This window comes from Salmo salar, chromosome ssa01, assembly GCF_905237065.1.
Source record: "Salmo salar chromosome ssa01, Ssal_v3.1, whole genome shotgun sequence".
Taxonomy (NCBI): domain Eukaryota; kingdom Metazoa; phylum Chordata; class Actinopteri; order Salmoniformes; family Salmonidae; genus Salmo; species Salmo salar.
The window spans coordinates 135,638,593-135,656,223 of record NC_059442.1 but is presented as its reverse complement, the minus strand read 5'-3'; the positions used below and the strand labels follow the sequence as shown (position 1 = coordinate 135,656,223).

The window sequence follows — 17,631 nt, the reverse complement described above, 5'->3', positions numbered from 1 at the left end:
TTCCCCACCAATGTTCTCCCTGTTGTACTCTGAACTGCGCAGCAAAAACAAGTTGTGCCTTGCTTTATTTGCATCTGTACATTGTAGTGATGTGGGACAGCAAACTGCTCGTTGTGTTCATCTCCTTCCCACATCTGATTTGACATGCACCCCCCTCTTGCTATTGAGATAAACACATATATACATATACCGGTCAAAAGTTTTAGAACACCTACTCATTCAAGGGTTTTTCTTTTATTTTTACTATGTTCTACATTGTAGAATAATAGTGAAGACATCAACTATGAGAACACATATGGAATCATGTAGTAACCAAAAAAAGTGTTAAACAAATCAAAATATATTTACTATTTGAGATTCTTTAAAGTAGCCTCTCTTTGCCTTGATGACAGCTTTGCACACTCTTGGCATTCTCTCAACCAGCTTCACCTGGAATGCTTTTACAACAGTATTGAAGGAGTTCTCACATATGCTGAGCACTTGTTGGCTGCTTTTCCTTCACTCTGCGGTCCAACTCATCCCAAACCATCTCAATTGGGTTGAGGTCGGGTGATTGTGGAGGCCATGCCATCTGATGCAGCACTCCATCACTCTCCTTCTTGGTCAAATAGCCCTTACACAGCCTGGAGGTGTGTTGGGTCATTGTCCCATTTCAAAAACAAATGCAGAATGCAGTAGTAGCCATGCTGGTTAAGTGTGCCTTGAATTCTAAATAAATCACTGACAGTGTCACCAGCAAAGCACCTCCTCCTTCATGCTTCACGGTGGAAACAACACATGCAGAGTTTATCCGTTCACTTACTCTGCGTCTCACAAAGACACGTCAGTTGGAACCAAAAATCTCAAATTTGGACTCCTCAGACCAAAGGGCAGATTTCCACCGGTCTAATGTCCATTTCTCGTGTTTCTTGGCCCAAGCAAGTCGCTTCTTATTATTGGTGTCCTTTAGTAGTGGTTTCTTTGCAGCAATTCAACCATAAAGGCCAGATTCACGCAGTCTCTTCTGAACAGTTGATGTTGAGATGTCTGTTACTTGAACTCTGAAGCATTTATTTGGGCTGCAACCTGAGGTGCAGTTAACTCTAATGAACTTATCCTCTGCTGCAGAGGTAACTGGGTCTTCCTTTCCTGTGGTGTCCTCATGAGATCCAGATTCATCACAGCGCTTGATGGTTTTTGCTACTGCACTTGAAGAAACTTTCAAAGTTCTTGAAATTTTCAGAATTGACTGACCTTCATGTCTTAAAGTAATGATGGACTGTCATTTCTCTCTGCATATTTGAGCTTTTCTTGTGTATACAACCGCAACCTTGTCACAACATAACTAATTTGCTCTAACGCATTAAGGAAAGAAATTCCACAAATTAACTTTTAACAAGGCACACCTGTTAATTGAAATGCATTCCAGGTGACTACCTCATGATGCTGGTTGAGAGAATTCCATGAGTGTGCAAAGCTGTCATCAATGCAAAGGGTGGCTACTTTGACGAATCTCAAATATAAAATATATTCCTACATGTTTAACACTTTTTTGGTTACTACATGATTCCATGTGTTATTTCATAGTTGATGTCTTCACTATTATTCTACAATGTAGAGAATAGTAAAAATAAAGAACAACCGTTGAATGAGTAGGTGTGTCAACTTTTGACTGGTACTGTGTATATATAAACAATGATCGTATCGGTTGTTGAATTTTATCTATTTTAGGCTTTTCAGTTTGGCCACAATCATGCCATGTATGGATCAAATGTAATCCTCTCCTTGTCTCGAGACATTACTTAATATGCTGCTGTTCTGAAAGCGTTTTGTTCTGCATGTACCATCCAAGAGGTGAAACTCAACCTGCTGTCTTTTTCCATTCTCTCTAACCTCTGTGTACATTTTTAACATATAAGATTAAGTATATTACTGTGGTCTAATTACTGAATCTGAAAAACTAATGTGTGTTAAATCCTGCAGGGACGAGATGATGGACCCAAATCCAGACAAGCTTGGATCAAACCAGGGTAAATCATGATGCCCAAATCATTTCTGTCAATGTTGATTTATATTTCGCATGCCTTTTTAATGTGCTGGAAAAGCTGATGCATGTGTTTCTGTGTATTCTGTACGAGTGTATCATTCTGTTCCGTGTCCACAGCGGTGGAAGTGGTTTGTTTGGGATTGACAGCATGCCAGACCTTCGTAAGAGGAAGCCAATACCTCTGGTCAGTGACGTGGTAAGTGTTGCTTCCCATCCGTCTCAATGCTTCAAATCACACTTTCTGTCCTGTCTGTCAGTACATGTTTTTCTATCCTGTAATACCAGAACAAGAGAAGCATCTTGATAATTAAGGATTCAATTGATATTTTCAGCTTTTGCTTGAAAAAAAGTGCTATCATCATAAGGAATCACAGAGCTATCACCCAGTGAGGCAGATGTGAAACCAGTGTTACAATCTCTCTAATTATTCCCCACAACTCTCTTGAATGCAATCACTCTCCTTGGTCAGGCTATGGTAAGTGGAAAAAACACAATTGCTCCTTTCCTTTTGTAGTCAGAAAAAGAATATGACTGTATATCAAGTAGGACAAGAGATTTTACACCATGCAGCTGTTCTGCAAATAATGGGCAACAGGGGTTTCATGCTGCACCTGAGTAACCAAATGCACTGTAGTGTTCCTACTTGATATAATCATTTAAAACAATACTCCCTTCCTCGTATTCTACCTCCCCTTAATTCATTCATATGATAGATTGATTTGTTCTGTTGGGTTTTATTCTCCACCCTTACATGCTGAGCCATGTACAGACCATCACTACCGGGGTTTTATCTGAATCCTCCATTGGTAACACACACACCTGGGTTAAGTGTCTCGACTGGTCAGTGATGGTTTAGTTCCTCCCATGTTGTCACCTTACATGACGTGTTGTAACAATCCTTACATTAGTTCCTTCCTTCACCCGGTCTGGTGTTTAAAACTCTATGGGCCTTGTACTACTCACTTGGGTAGTACACTCACTGGGTAAAGGTTCACAGAACACTTACAATACTCCACCAATCTGTGTGATCACTGTTTGGGTGTAGTTGTGTTAACATGGCAACTAACAAGATTTTCCCCTGTCGTCCACAGTCACTGGTCCAGGCTAGAAAGGCTGGAATCACCTCTTCCATGGCCGCGCGCTCCTCCGTCAAAGACGAGGAGCTGGTGAGTACATTATGGGATGCATGTTACTCAACTGAATTAATCAAGACTCTGTTCAAAACTCACCTGAGAGGACCAATATCATAGGAACAAGTAATATCTCAGTATCCTCTCTCCTCCCCCTCTGTAGAAGAACCATGTTTATAAGAAGACTCTACAGGCTCTGATCTACCCCATCTCCTGCACCACGCCCCATAACTTTGAGGTGTGGACGGCCACCACGCCCACCTACTGCTACGAGTGCGAGGGGCTGCTTTGGGGCATCGCCCGCCAGGGCATGAGGTGCTCCGAGTGCGGGGTCAAGTGTCACGAGAAGTGCCAGGAACTGCTGAATGCTGACTGCCTGCAGCGTAAGTACAGCACAGCTGAAGCTAGACAGAGGAAGTATGTTTAGGATCCTTTTGCGACGACACAGCCGTATTGCTAAACTGAGCTATCTGATGCATTCAAAAGCTAGTCACATGATTGACAGTGTATGAGACATAGATATGCATTTTGCAATAGATTTGTTTTATAATTTCTCTGATTGGCTGGATTGACACTTTTCCAGACTTTGTCTACCGAGTTAGTGGCTCGAACTTTCCTATTGAATTACTTCTACCTCCTCACCATCCCAGAATACAGCTGTCAGTGACATGTAAAGTACAGTGGAATTATATGGTGTACTCCGTTGGTTATGATTGATGTTGCACAAAATACATAATTATACATCCAACTGCTTTCAGTCATTCCACTCGGATGGTCAAATAAATAGCTTTTAACAACTGGGTAGATATATTCGAATGTTTACATCACAACCTTCACATTATGGTGCCAAAAAGAGACTCCTATTCCATGTACTGTATTTGGGTGGTTTCTGATGTTCTAGGTGCTGCGGAGAAGAGCTCCAAGCATGGGGCTGAGGATCGTACCCAGAACATCATCATGGCCATGAAGGACCGCATGAAGATCAGGGAGAGGAACAAGCCGGAGATCTTTGACGTGATCCGGGATGTCTTTGTCGTCAGCAAGGCGATCCACGCTCAGCAGATGAAGACCATCAAACAGAGTGTACTGGACGGAACCTCCAAGTGGTCGGCCAAGATCACCATCACAGGTACACAGACATAGAGAGTAATGGTATTGCACCAGTGGTCACGTTCCATGAACTGTTCTATTGTACTGTAACTAGTCTTCTCTCCCCATCTGACTATGTCCATGTCTCCTTTATTGATTTCGAATGACTCTGTGTCGTCCTGTCTGTCCACCTGTGGTATGATGTTTCCCTGTCTCACTGTTCATTTGTCTGTCTGCAGTGCTGTGTGCCCAGGGACTGCAGGCCAAAGACAAGACGGGTTCCAGCGACCCCTATGTCACGGTCCAGGTGGGCAAGACCAAGAAGAGGACCAAAACCATCTACGGCAACCTCAACCCTGTCTGGGAGGAGAAGTTCCACTTGTGAGTCTGACTTGGCCCTGCACATGTAGTCAGTAGTATTATCTCGCGAGAGCGCGTGTTCCTATGTGTAAGCAGGCCAAGACTTCAAGCCTCAGGCAGTCTAGGTTTCCTCACCCAAAGGAAGTACGTGGTCATGTTTAACCCACTTCCAAAATGTCCCACGCTGTCTGGAGCCCTTTGACAATGGGAGACACTAATTTATTCAGGGTAGTGGTGCACACAGGCGTAATTAACTCTTCCCCTTAAATTACATCAGGCCACACCTAGTTCAGTTCAACTACCTTAGAATGAGCTGCAATATTAGCATCCACGCAATGTAATTACCATGCATATCTGTTCTTGGTATGAAATCTTCACATTAACGCTACCTTACTCATTTTCTCCCCCAGCGAGTGTCATAACTCGTCGGACCGCATCAAGGTGCGTGTATGGGACGAGGACGATGACATCAAGTCCCGGGTGAAGCAGCGTCTGAAGAGGGAGTCCGACGACTTCCTGGGTCAGAGCATCATCGAGGTCCGCACGCTCAGCGGAGAGATGGACGTCTGGTATAACCTGGGTATGTCCTCGCTATCCTGCAGTATAACGTCGACTGTATGTGAGACGAAGGTGGCTGCCTGTGTTCATGAGACCCATCATTATTATGTTAAGTGAATGTACAGATAAGTCAAAGGGATCAGAATGGTAAGAATGACCGCGTCAAAGGGGGACATTCCACTGCATCGCAGCCCTGAGAAATAGTAGTGGGTTCACACAGGGCCTGTTTTGGAGTTGTTGATCCAATGTTAATCTAATGTCCATTGCTTCTGTCCATACCAGGCCAACTCTGAGCCATTGGAAAGTGTCCAGGCCCTCTCCCTTTCACAGCCTCTCCTCAGTCCTCACATGCCCCTGTGCTCCCTCCTCATTGTGTCCAAGAGGCTCTATTTTTAGTGTGTGTACACGGGTCTCAACGTGGAAGTGCTTTTATTCAGCCACCGCGTTGAGGGAATATTCCCTTCTGATCTGATGGGGTTGGTGTGCGAATCAAAACGTTTCAGATGATCAAAGGGGGAAGGTTGTTTGTTTTGTTCATGCTTCTTTTATCCTGGAATCCTCCGTTTTCCAGATATGTACTGCTCTAATCCCTATCACTCATACATCTACTCTTCTAAGTTATGCCAAAGGCATATTCTGTTAGCTTCCTCGTTGCATCCGCCAATCCCCTCCCTTTCCGTTTTGAATTATACTCTATCATTATTATACTCTATAGGAGGGCTGAAATCAACCCTTTGAACTACCAGATTGTTAGTTGCTACACAGTGCTTTGTCTTAATGGCTTGTCTCTCCCAGGGTTAGTTAATGATGGGTAGAAAGTCTAAGGAAAAAAAACATTGAATCAAAATGTATTTGTTACATACACAGTTTACAGCAGGCATAAAATGTGCAGTGAAATCCTTATGTGCTAGCTCCCGCAACACCCAAGACCTCTTACGGTAACACAGTGGGTTAGTTAGCACCCTAGTGTATCTGCCTCTCATATGTCACCAGCTCTGTTCTACATCTTAGCCCTCTTCTGTAGTCCAGTCTGTGTTGTGCTTGTACCTCATTACCCACGTCTCCCTTGGCCAGCAATACCATTTTTCTCGCCCAATGGCACAGGCGAGGAGTGGCCCTAAGGCTCCTACTTGCCCTGGATGAAAACATTGGCTGTCACCACCATGGTCTTTACTTTCCCCTGGGCTTACTCTCACTTGTGCTTCCTCTCCTGCCCCTTTCTGTCTTCCTTTGTCCACATGGCTTCTTTCTTCCTCTGTTTTCTAGCTTTTACACTCTCCATTTTGGAATGGGCTGGTTAGGGACTCAGGAGGAGGGTGGGGTGTTGAAAAAGCTTGTCAATGTTCTTCTAGCTTTAAACACTTTCCAAAAGTGAATTGTTTCATCGCCCTTAGCTTTCCTTTTTCTTCCTCATCTTAATGATAGTCAACCTTTTTAGGGATGCCTCACTGTCTGTCATGGACTTCCTATCCCTGCAGATGAGACACACCATGAGTTACTGATGTGGTGTTTGTTTGCGTGCATGGGTATGTGATTAACTGTGCCATTCTGAAGCTGCAGGCCTCTTTCTTTGCCTGTTTAATCATGACTTTTTGAAAACGACTCCACCATGATACTGAAAAGGCCTTCAAAGGAACAGCACTTCTTGAATGTTAAAGTGGTTGTGCAGTGTGTTAGCCTGATGACAAGCGAAACATCTGTACACTTTCCCTAGACTGTGAAATATACATTTAGCTGATGTTACTCATTGACTGTGTTCGATACGACACTAAAAGAGATGTGAAATCATAAGCAAAGCCACTCTCTCTTTCACCTCCTCCATCCTCTTAGGGGAGATCTCCTCCTTGATTAATATGTAGCACACTCCAGTCGTATCGCGACCGCTTAGACGACACGTACGAATTACCCTGATAATGTGGCTGTCAGGGGAAATAGCCGGGGGTGAGCTGCCGAACACGCCACTTCCAGAATAAGACCAGCTGAAGTGTCTTCAGCCGGAAGAACAAGGACAAATCCATACAACCCTGAGCCCTTGTCCTCAGTACAAACTGTAGTAATACTAGTAGTATATTACCCACTGAATGGCCTTGTAGCGGAGCCACTGTACACCCATTGATAGTAATAGTCTGTAATTGCCATTTGATTAGCAGACCTGGTTAGTGTGACAGATCTAGATTATAGTAATTGACTCACTGAGTGTGTGTGTGTGTGTGTGTGTGTGTGTGTGTGTGTGTGTGTGTGTGTGTGTCTATTGTTACAGAGAAGAGGACCGACAAGTCAGCCGTGTCCGGCGCTATCCGTCTCCACATAAGTGTGGAGATCAAGGGAGAGGAGAAAGTGGCTCCCTATCACGTTCAGTACACCTGTCTACACGAGGTACAACACTCAGTACATCTCTCTGTTCGTATGAATACTGCAGACACCATCAGTGAAACTAGTCCTAAACCAGCTCAGAAACCCAGCTACTTGTGGGTCTCTGTATCACACGGACATTGTGGCTGTCTGCCTTCCAGAACCTCTTCCACCACTCAACGGACGTTCTGGGCCAGGGGGTGGTGAGGATCCCAGATGCCAAAGGAGATGATGCCTGGAAGGTGTACTTTGACGAGGTGGCCCAGGAGATAGTGGACGAGTTTGCCATGCGATACGGGATCGAGTCCATCTACCAGGCCATGACGTGAGTCAGAGGAATCTGACGACCTACTCTAACTTTCTCTTGCTCTGTTCAATCTCTCTCTCGTTCTCTCTTGTTCGCTCTCTTGTTCTCTCACTCTCGTTTCTTCTCTTTCTCGTTCCCTCTCTTTTGTTCACTCTCTTTCTCTTGTTCCCTCTTTCTTCTCTCGTTCTCCGTTTCTTCTCCCTCTTGTTCTCTCTCTCTCTCGTCTCTTATCTCTGTTATTTATCTTATCTCTCTCTTGTGCTCTCTCCGTCTCACTCTCTGTCCTTCTCCCCCTCTCCTCCCCCTTTTCTCTAATATGAAATAGCCATTTGGTGCTGTTGTCATTCGCTGGTGGCCCCAAATGAAGGAAAGTCAATTATAAATTGTCTGAAAATGTCTCTGTCTCCATGAGGTGCCATTTTCCGTACAGATGCCTGTTAACCAGCTCCATCATTTACACAAAGCACACTCAGGTGGCCATCCCTCAGACGGAATGGGGCAGGGGCCTGATGGGAGAAATGAGACAGCCATCCCACGTAGTGAGGGATCATTGGGTGAAAACCTGACCCCAGAGAGAGTGCTAGCTAGCTAAACATAGGCCTGCTTTTGTGCAGTGTGTTGTAAATCCTGATACGTCCCTGAAATCCACTGCTACTGTATATTATTTTGCCCCATAATGAAAGATGTCTGTGTGGTATAAATTGGGTCAAATTACATAAACATGTTCTTAGCATTTTGACCTGAACATTACATTGCGATAATTATGGTATGTGAACAAGAGACATAATGAAACTTTAAAATAGTAGAATCAACCAACATTGAGCTGCTGTCTCTGAGCCCTCCCTGACAGGGCCCTCTCCTGGTGTGTTTAGGCACTTCGCCTGCCTGTCCTCTAAGTACATGTGTCCTGGCGTTCCGGCGGTGATGAGCACCTTGCTGGCCAACATCAATGCCTTCTACGCTCACACCACCGCCTCCACCAATGTCTCCGCCTCTGACCGCTTCGCCGCCTCCAACTTTGGGGTTCGTATGGCCCCACACCCCTTTCTCTCCCAACCCTAATAACACCATCTGCCTTGTAGTTGTCATATACCACAGGTTGTCTTCCTCTGGATGATTTTCACCTTAATTCGCTCTTCCCTCCAACAGAAAGAGCGCTTTGTCAAGCTCTTGGATCAACTCCACAACTCCTTGCGCATTGACCTCTCCACATATAGGGTAAGTTGAGAAGTTTTAACATTGACCTCTAAATATGCACCTTCCCCTTTTATCTCTGTTTTTCTCATGGAATGGTCCCCAATTATTCTCCCTCAGAACAACTTCCCTGCCAGCAGTAAGGATCGTCTCCAGGACCTGAAATCCACTGTGGACCTACTGACCAGCATCACTTTCTTCAGGATGAAGGTATAGGCCAAAGGGCTAGGCTACAAAGACTCTCTGTGAAGAAAACTTTTCTCTACTCCTGCCTTTGATGTGTTTTGTCTTTCTAACTCTCAATGAGTAAGAAAGACAGTACGGTGCTATGACAGTAAATCATCACCATATAATATCACTCTTTATAGTGCTGTGTAAGAGTTCTCTCTCTCTGTAACGCTCATCTCCCTCTGGTGTTCAGGTCCAGGAACTGCAGAGTCCCCCCAGAGCCAGTCAGGTGGTGAGGGACTGTGTCAAGGCCTGCCTCAACTCCACCTACGACTACATCTTCAACAACTGCCAGGAGCTGTACAGCCACCAGTACCAGCTGCTGGACACAGTGAGTCACACAGTCGATCTCAGTTCTACTCACTGCCATTTACACTAACAGAATTAATGCAGGTTATTCATATTAGGGTGTCTATCCATTCTACCCAGAGTGGTTGAAAATGCACTTTGGTGACGACATTTCACTTCATTATGTTAGAAAATACATTTTACCAAGGCAAGTATAATTGTTCATGTTCTGAATCATTCAGTGGGGTCTTTCTCTACCATACCATTAACATGATATCAAAAAGTCAGATGTCAGAACCTAATACATCCCATAATAAGCACCAAGCTCAGTTGACAGAGTGGTGCAGCTTTATCGCCGACACTTTTGAGGAATTTACTTTTTGCCTTCCAAGTTGTTACTGAGTGTCGCAAATATCAAAATTAGCATGACATTGAGCTGAATTAAATGCAAAAGGATTTGAAAATAAATAAAAAGCTTGCAGTACTCTCAGTGCTCCGTTGACATTTCACAGAAATGCGCTTGTTTTTGTGAAGTCTTTGGGAAAAGAACAGGAACTTCGCATGAATATGAACAGCGTATATTAAAATACTACGTCACGTCTCAAAATCACTATTTATCTTACCTCTCATTTGTTTTATGTCCTCCGGATTCGAGAAGAAAGATGGCGGGTTCAACAGTGAGCCTGTCAGTTAACCTTATATCTTGCACAGTATCCCCCCTAGCTGACGTGATGCTGTTTTCCTGATTTATGACCACTTTTTTTCCTCTGGTCTCCATTCATTTTGTCACCCTAATTTTAACCATCCTACAAGGGTAAAAACTCCAAAAACCTTTGAATGGATTATGATAGAAACATAAAGTTTGGATCATTGGCTTTCGTAGAGGAGTATCTATACAATTTACATATCATTTTGCCCGTTGGTCCAAATTAGTTTTTGAGTCAACACCCTTTTCATATGAATATGTCAAGGGATATCACTTTAATCCAGCAGTGTTACATGCGGTGTTTTGTCTGACTGGGAGTGTGGTTGTGTTCTGGTCCAGCACAAAGAGGATCTTCCCCTGGAGGAGCAGGGCCCAAGCATCAAGAACCTGGACTTCTGGCCCAAACTGATCACCCTTATAGTCTCCATCATAGAGGAGGACAGGAACTCCTATACACCCGTGCTCAACCAGTTAGTATCCACACACACTAATAATGTATGTACTCCTGTAATATTTCCAGTGTGTAATGATGCTCTCAACCATCTCTCCTCCAGGTTCCCTCAGGAGCTGAATGTGGGGAAGGTGTGTGCTGAGGTCATGTGGGCGCTGTTCTCTCAGGACATGAAGTATGCCATGGAGGGTGAGTCACCACGGATGACCTATCAGGAGCCGAGCAGACACGTGTCCAATCTGCGTCAATTTGGGGTCAAGCTCCTCAACCACTAATACCATTTTCCCAGTCTTAATGGCCCTACCTGGCCTTTTGTCTGAGTGTGTTTGTGTGCGTCGTGACTATATGGCGAAAGAATGAGCCCCAGAGTATACAGTTGAAGTCGGAAGTTTACATACACTTAGGTTGGAGTCATTAAAACTTGTTTTTCAACCACTCCACAAATTCTTGTTAACAAACTATAGTTTTGGCAAGTCGGTTAGGACATCTACTGTGTGCATGACACAAGTAATTTTTCCAACAATTGTTTACAGACAGATTATTTTGCTTATAGTTCACTGTATCACGATTCCAGTGGGTCAGAAGTTTACATACACTAAGTTGATTGTGCCTTTAAATGGCTTCGAAAATTCCATAAAATGATGCAAAACCGCAATAAAAAAGCCAGACTATGGTTTGCAACTGCACATGGGGACAAAGATCGTACTTTTTGGAGAAATGTCCTCTGGTCTGATGAAACAAAAATGGAACAGTTTGGCCATAATGACCATCGTTATGTTTGGAGGAAAAAGGGGGAGGCTTGCAAGCCGAAGAACACCATCCCAACCGTGAAGCACAGGGGTGGCAGCATCATGTTGTGGGGGTGCTTTGCTGCAGGAGGGACTGGTGCACTTCACAAAATCGATGGCATCATGAGAAGGAAAATGATGTGGATATATTGAAGCAACATCTCAAGACATCAGTCAGGAAGTTAAAGCTTGGTCGCAAATGGGTCTTCCAAATGGACAATGACCCCAAGCATACTTCCAAAGTTGTGGCAAAATGGCTTAAGGACAACAAAGTCAAGGTATTGGAGTGGCCATCACAAAGCCCTGACCTCAATACTGTAGAAAAGTTGTGGGAAGAACCGAAAAAGCGTGTGTGCGCAAGGACGCCTACAAACCTGCCTCAGTTACACCAGCTCTGTCAGGAGGAATGGGCCAATATTCACCCAACTTATTGTGGGAACCTTGTGGAAGGCTACCCAAAACGTTTGACCCAAGTTAAGCAATTTAAAGTCAATGCTACCGAATACTAATTGAGTGTATGTAAACTTCTGACCCTCTGGGAATGTGATGAAAGAAATAAAAGCTGAAATAAATCATTCTCTACTATTATGCTGACATTTCACATTCTTAAAATGAAGTGGTGATCCTAACTGACCTAAGACAGGGAATTTTTACTCGGATTAAATGTGAGGAATTGTGAAAAACTGAGTTTAAATGTATTTGGCTAAGGTGTATGTAAACTTCTGACTTCAACTGTACATGTGGAGTGTACTATAGGTACTAAGTAACAGTAGAAGGAAAAGGAAATCTCCCCAGTCTGTCTTCTCCACCCCGTCTGTGGCTCCGTCTCTGTCTCAGCATTGTGTGTGTCTTCTACCATGTCTTTCTTTCAGTAATGGATAACGTTGATCATTACCAGTGGCTTCAGGGTAAGACTGCATACTGTACTGTAAATAAGAGACCCTCTTCTTATGCTATTCTACAAGATGTGCCAGTATTCTGTTAGCCGTTAGATATTTCAGCAATAAGGCCCGAGGGGGTGTGGTACAGTATATGGCCAATAAACCACAGCTAAGGGCTGTTCTTAGGTACTGTTCTGGATACAGCCCTTAGCCGTGATATATTGGCCATATACAACAAACCCCCGAGGTGCCTTGTTGCTATTATAAACTGGTTACCAACTTAATTGGAGCAGTAAAAAAAAATGTCATACCCCTGGTGTACGGTCTGATATACTACGGCTGTCAGCCTGTCGGCTATCAGGGCTGGAACCACCCAGTTTATAAAACGTATTTTAGTGTATTTCTACCAGAGCACTACTGTGTGAATCTGGCCAAAAGTTGACAGAAGTTACGTTGGCAAGCCATTTGCATTCATCAGTTGTGTATGGCTCGTCTCCATTCCATCCTCCTCTCCACTTCTATCTTCATCTATTTATTTCTATTGTGTTGCCTTGTTCTTGTCTTTCATTTCGTTCCTTCGGTCCGTGCTCATTTCTCTGTGTTCTAGCCCCATCTGAATTCCACCTTCGTGGGCAGACGTTTTATGCTGGTAAGAGCATCAACTCCCACCCCATCACTCCTCTTGTCTTGTTCTCCTCCCAGAACCCCCAACATATAAACATAGTTAGATCTGTGTTTCCAGTGAAAACTGTCATTCCCATCAGAGATGCAAAGGTAATCCTATAGGGAAGGCTGTTTCTCTGTGGTCGGACAGTTTCCGACGATGTTTTACTTATTCCGTCTCTGATTTCATTTCTGAGGATAGAGAATGATGTGTAAGGCGGAGGGCTGAGTGGGATGACTAGGGAGGGAGAAGAATGGGGAGCCAAGCTACACTGAAGCCGAGTATGGAGAGAGGGATGAGGCGGGATGGAGCGAGAGAGGGGGATCCCAGGGGAGGATGGAGGAGTTCTGGGGATGTGAGATACAGTAGAGCTTCATGCGGTGCAGAGCGAGAGGGCTACAGACGCAGGGAGTAGATGGGCTGGGTGTGAAAGCTGCTCATGTCTCCCAGGACCCCATCTATTACCTCCTCTCCCCAGAGGTGGATTGTACATCTCTAACTTTCCTCTGTCCTCATGAAACTCCTTTTCACACTCCCAATGAAAGATGTCTCTCACAGGAGAGTGTGTGTGTGTGTGTGTGTGTGTGTGTGTGTGTGTGTGTGTGTGTGTGTGTGTGTTAATCACCGTGCCCAGGGGCACAAGGGGAGTGGAGCCGCCCACCACACACTCAGCCTGCAGTAAGCCCACTTCAAAGCCCAGTTGAGAGAGGAGAGCCCTCATGTCACCTGGCTGTGGCTGTACAGCCCGCTGGGGGTGGCTGGCTGCTCTTCACTCCTCTACCTCCAAGCTTACTGAATCCTACCTGTTCTGTGCCCTAAATATCCATACTACTCTTACAGTAATATTATGACTCACACTCATACATAGGTGCATATTTATGCACACTTGTACACAATGACACACACGCGCACAAAAAGAAACACACCCTCAGAGACACACCGTCACTCTCTGGTGTCTGTCTCCACAGAGCATGAGAAACACCGGCTGTGTAAGAGTGCTGACTACATGAACCTGCACTTCAAGGTCAAGTGGCTGTACAACGAGTATGTGAAGGACCTGCCAAACTTCAAAGGGGTTGTACCCGACTACCCATCGTGAGTTAACTATGACTTGTCTAAACTTAAGAAATGTGTATAAAAATAGGTTCACTCTATTTTACCCCTTACGCCAATCTTTCCCATGTGCAGGTGGTTCTTACAGTTTGTGCTGCAGTGGCTGGATGAGAATGAAAGTGTTTCCATGGAGTTCATGCATGGAGCTCTGGAGAGAGACAAGAAAGATGGAGTGAGTAACGGGAAAATAACCCATCTTTGTCAGCTCTTCACTATAAACTATATAGTTACAATTGTCTCCGTCCCCTTCTCCCACCAGTTCCAGCAGACATCTGAGCATGCTCTCTTTTCTTGCTCGGTGGTGGACGTCTTCACCCAGCTCAACCAGAGCTTTGAGATCATCAAGAAACTGGACTGTCCTGACCCAAAGGTCATGGCCCACTACAGCCGACGATTTGCCAAGGTAACCTTACCCTCTTTGTCCTAGCTACCTGTCTGACCTGTAGACAAATGCCTGTTGGGATACATTGCTCTCTCATATCTCCACCATCTGTGAGATTCATTTTAGGGAACCTCTCCCTGAGTCATGCTTGAGTTCTACTTTTGGCTTGAAATGTTTTTCAAACAATAGCTAGGTTTCCAGCAAATTGACTTGTTGCGGACAAAGGCTGTGCGTGATGACGTAGTGCACATAAAAATAACGTGTGGTTACATTTCCATGTACCAAATAAAACAAATACAAGATAAATGGACTTCCACCGCATTTTCAACTCTAATGGTTTTGTTCATAAAAAACGTGTGTTATATTGCGAATGTGCCCACTCTGTGCTTGGTGTGTGCGCTCTAGCCAAGAGCTTGTACATACAGTGCAGATGTGCTACCTACTGAACCAGTGTCTGGGCAAGGGAGAGGATGAATATGATGACATCTCTGACCAGAAAGCTACCATTCACCAGCTCTGCAAGAGTTTTGTCAAAATATGCTTGTTACTCACCAAATTTGCCTGCATCTAATGTAATTTACTGCCGTTACACCTGGTATGTATTGTACTTCCAAAATGGGTCTAAATAAAAATGTACAAGCAATAATTTTTTTAATGTATTGTTTTTGACCGGAAGAGGCATCGCTAGGGTTGCAAAATTGTGTGAACTTTCAATAAATTCCCTGGGTTTTCCAGAAATCCTTGTTGGAGGATTTAGCATGTCGTGCTCATTCCCTCCTGATTCTGGGACCCTCCAACTGGGATTTGGGGGAAAACCAGGAACATTATTCAAACCCTAGCAGTGCCTTTTCTGGTCAAAAACAATACATTAACAAAAACAATACATTTGCTTGTACATTTTCATATACACCTATTCTGGAAGTACGTACCGGGCATAACTGCAGTAAATGACAATTGTTGCATATTTGGTGAGTAGCAAACATATATTGACATAACTCGCAGAGCTGGTGAGTGGTAGCTTGAATGGTAGCTTTCTGGGCAGGGAAGAGATCTTGTCATATTCATAATTTATTTTCCCCAGATCCTGGTTAAGCTACCTACATGATGAGATTATTAAGGACTAAATAGTGAGATTATTTTTGTTTCTCAAATGGCAGCCAAGCATTGATCATTATGTCACCAGAATAAGACCCTAAATATTTATTGGAAAGCAACATCAAGCTCATCACCATGCACTTTCATCACCCTGTGAAGTTTTTTTAATTTAAATTTTACCCCCTTTTTCCCCCCAATTTCCATCTTGTCTCGTCGCTGCAACTCCCCAACGGACTAGGGAGAGGTTAAGGTCGAGTCATGCGTCCTCCAAAACATGACCGCGCTCCTTAACACCTGCCCACTTAACCCGGAAGCCAGCTGCACCAATGTGTCAGAGGAAACACCATTCAACTGATGACCGGAGTCAGCCTGCAGGCGCCCGGCCCGCCACAAGGAGTTGCTAATACGCGATGAGCCAATTAAAGCCCCCTCCGCCAAACCATCCCCTAACCAAAATGACGCTGGGACAATTGTGTGCCGCCCTATGGGACTCCCGGTCACGGCTGGTTGTAACATAGCCTGGGATCAAACCTGGGTCTGTAGTGACACTGCGATGCAGTGCCATAGACCACTGTGCCACTCGGGAGGCCCAACCCTGTGAAGTAGATCAGAATTTATTTCATCTGTAGCCTAATAAATTGTATGCTTTCCCGAGTTGTAGTGTGAGGACCACGCAACATATCATTGCGTGACTCCAAGTTTATCCCGCCATTTTTCGCCCAATGAATTTAATCACACAAAAATATCCCACCTTGTCTAGTGTATTTTGTTTTCTCGACGTTTGAAAAGTTTAGCGACAAATTAGCTTTTCCATCAGGCCTGTCGTAAAAAAATGTTATCCAACATGTACTTTACTCGCATGAAATGGTTGGATGGAAACCTGGTTACTGGGAGAAAAAGTTTGGCATTTGCTCAAACCTTTTGAAATAGCCCCAAATCTCATTAAAGTGATTCATGATCATGACCGCCCATTGCGTTTTCTTCGGAAAGCAGCCAACTCTGCCCTTTAGAGAAATCCTTACTATTGCTTTTTTTATTTTAGAGTACTATACCCTTATTACAGATATTAGCCCCAGAAAATCCTATTTGTATAAAAGCAGCCAGAGCATTGTCTGGGGGACTTTAACATTTGTGTAAAGGAATTGGTTATGATATGTTCTCATTAAATAGAAATGTCTAATGCGACAGTCGTTCTTTCTAGCTGAGCTTGGGCTGGCACAGTCTATAGAGAGACTGAGGTTTTTCATCACAGAGAATATATTCAGGGAATGCATTCCTACTTTGAGGACTCTTTCCAGCAGTAGGGCAGAAAAGTTACCCGACAGTTACCTCACATACCCTCACTCTAACTTTACCTAAAAAAACACACTAGCCTCTAGCCAGTGTTAAAGGCCACTTCCCATTAACAGAAAAGGATGACAGTCGTTTAGTGGTTGTAATGAGATAATATATTTCCAATGACACTGTAATGACCTGTTTTCCTCCCCACAGACTATTGCCAAAGTTCTTCTGCAGTACAGTGCCATTCTGACCAAGAGCTTCCCCTCCTACTCTGACAAAGAGAAGATCGTAAGTCTTCATATTCTGCCTTAGACAACATACAGTGCATTCGGAAAGTATTCAGACCCCTTGACTTTTTCCATATTTTGTTACGTTAGACTTATTCTAAAATGTATTTAATTGTTGTTTTTTTCCTACATACAATACCCCATAATGACAAAGGGAAAAACAGTTTTTAGACATTTTAGACAACATTTTGAAAAAGTCAAGGGGTCTGAATACTTTCCGAATGCACTCTATCCTTAGTGTTTTCAATGGGAGTTTCAACCTCTAAATGGTCTCTCTATCGCTCGCTCTCTTCCCCTTTGTAGCCCTGTGTACTGATGAATAACGTGCAGCAGTTGCGTATCCAGCTGGAGAAGATGTTTGAGTCCATGGGTGCCAAACAGGTAAGCAGCAACACTATGTACGGGAAAAGATGATAACAAATAGCTTTTTTTCACAGATGGGTAAGATGGC

The 17,631-nt window shown here is 44.0% G+C and overlaps 1 protein-coding gene across 5 annotated transcripts in view; it reads left to right on the top strand.

Annotated features, from left to right (window-relative positions):
• Positions 1-17,631, top strand: part of LOC106565090 (protein unc-13 homolog B-like) — a 32,000-nt gene that overhangs the window by 3,577 nt on the left and 10,792 nt on the right. For 3 of the 5 annotated variants that reach the window (XM_045690410.1, XM_045690418.1, XM_045690429.1), the window contains exons 3-23: positions 1,963-2,009; positions 2,144-2,222; positions 2,496-2,501; positions 3,118-3,192; positions 3,320-3,539; positions 4,058-4,285; positions 4,485-4,626; positions 5,016-5,185; positions 7,424-7,539; positions 7,677-7,840; positions 8,695-8,845; positions 8,972-9,040; positions 9,137-9,226; positions 9,438-9,575; positions 10,578-10,708; positions 10,793-10,878; positions 13,991-14,117; positions 14,211-14,307; positions 14,395-14,538; positions 17,104-17,181; positions 17,484-17,561. In XM_045690410.1, the coding sequence (XP_045546366.1) occupies positions 1,963-2,009; positions 2,144-2,222; positions 2,496-2,501; positions 3,118-3,192; positions 3,320-3,539; positions 4,058-4,285; positions 4,485-4,626; positions 5,016-5,185; positions 7,424-7,539; positions 7,677-7,840; positions 8,695-8,845; positions 8,972-9,040; positions 9,137-9,226; positions 9,438-9,575; positions 10,578-10,708; positions 10,793-10,878; positions 13,991-14,117; positions 14,211-14,307; positions 14,395-14,538; positions 17,104-17,181; positions 17,484-17,561 (2,436 nt within the window). The remainder of the gene's footprint in view (positions 1-1,962; positions 2,010-2,143; positions 2,223-2,495; positions 2,502-3,117; positions 3,193-3,319; positions 3,540-4,057; positions 4,286-4,484; positions 4,627-5,015; positions 5,186-7,423; positions 7,540-7,676; positions 7,841-8,694; positions 8,846-8,971; positions 9,041-9,136; positions 9,227-9,437; positions 9,576-10,577; positions 10,709-10,792; positions 10,879-13,990; positions 14,118-14,210; positions 14,308-14,394; positions 14,539-17,103; positions 17,182-17,483; positions 17,562-17,631) is intronic. The other 2 variants (XM_045690427.1, XM_045690413.1) reach the window with 1 other exon arrangement.